Source organism: Fukomys damarensis, unplaced genomic scaffold (genome assembly GCF_012274545.1).
Source record: "Fukomys damarensis isolate Sample0158 unplaced genomic scaffold, DMR_v1.0_HiC HiC_scaffold_37, whole genome shotgun sequence".
Taxonomy (NCBI): Eukaryota; Metazoa; Chordata; class Mammalia; order Rodentia; family Bathyergidae; genus Fukomys; species Fukomys damarensis.
The window spans coordinates 9,484,454-9,485,074 of NW_022900949.1; the positions used below are offsets into that span (position 1 = coordinate 9,484,454).

The 621-nt window shown below is 66.2% G+C and overlaps 1 protein-coding gene across 1 annotated transcript in view; it reads left to right on the forward strand.

Moving 5' to 3' along the window:
- Hmg20b (high mobility group 20B) overlaps positions 1–621 on the forward strand; it is a 7,302-nt gene that overhangs the window by 5,016 nt on the left and 1,665 nt on the right. The window contains exons 7-8 of the mRNA XM_010635107.2: positions 286–358; positions 487–619. Of these exons, the coding sequence (XP_010633409.1) occupies positions 286–358; positions 487–619 (206 nt within the window). The remainder of the gene's footprint in view (positions 1–285; positions 359–486; positions 620–621) is intronic.

A 621-nucleotide genomic window follows, 5' to 3' on the forward strand; every position in this document is an offset into this window, starting at 1 on the left:
GCAAAGCGCAGAGGGAGGCCCTGGGGACCGGCAAGCTGACTTTGCCTCCCCTCCCGCCCCCAGAGGACTCGGGCTCGGGGCTCGTGAACACGCTTCTGAACGGACACAAGGTACAGAAAGAGCTGGGGGTGACGAGGTGTCCGGACCGCACCCCCAGGAGCCAGGAGCAGCCCTGGGGCGGAAGTGGGCATCCCTGGTCCACTTCCAAGCCCCTCCCTCCCAGGCTCCCTCCTAGGGGTGTGACTGACCCCTGGAAGGCGCTGCCACCTGGTCCTGTTGTCCTAGGGTGGGGACTGCGACGGCTTCTCTACCTTTGACGTCCCCATCTTCACTGAAGAGTTCTTGGACCAAAACAAAGGTGAGGGGACTTGGGGTCGAAGGGGAGGGTGGTGCTGCTCCAAAACCCAGGTGCCTGCCCTGCCCTGGGGGACTGGAAGCGGGGGAGGCTCTGAGTCGGTTTGTCCCCCTACCCCATCCCGTCCGCAGCGCGGGAGGCGGAGCTGCGGCGCCTGCGGAAGATGAACGTGGCTTTCGAGGAGCAGAACGCCGTGCTGCAGCGGCACACGCAGAGCATGAGCAGCGCGCGAGAGCGCCTGGAGCAGGAGCTGGCGCTGGAGGAGC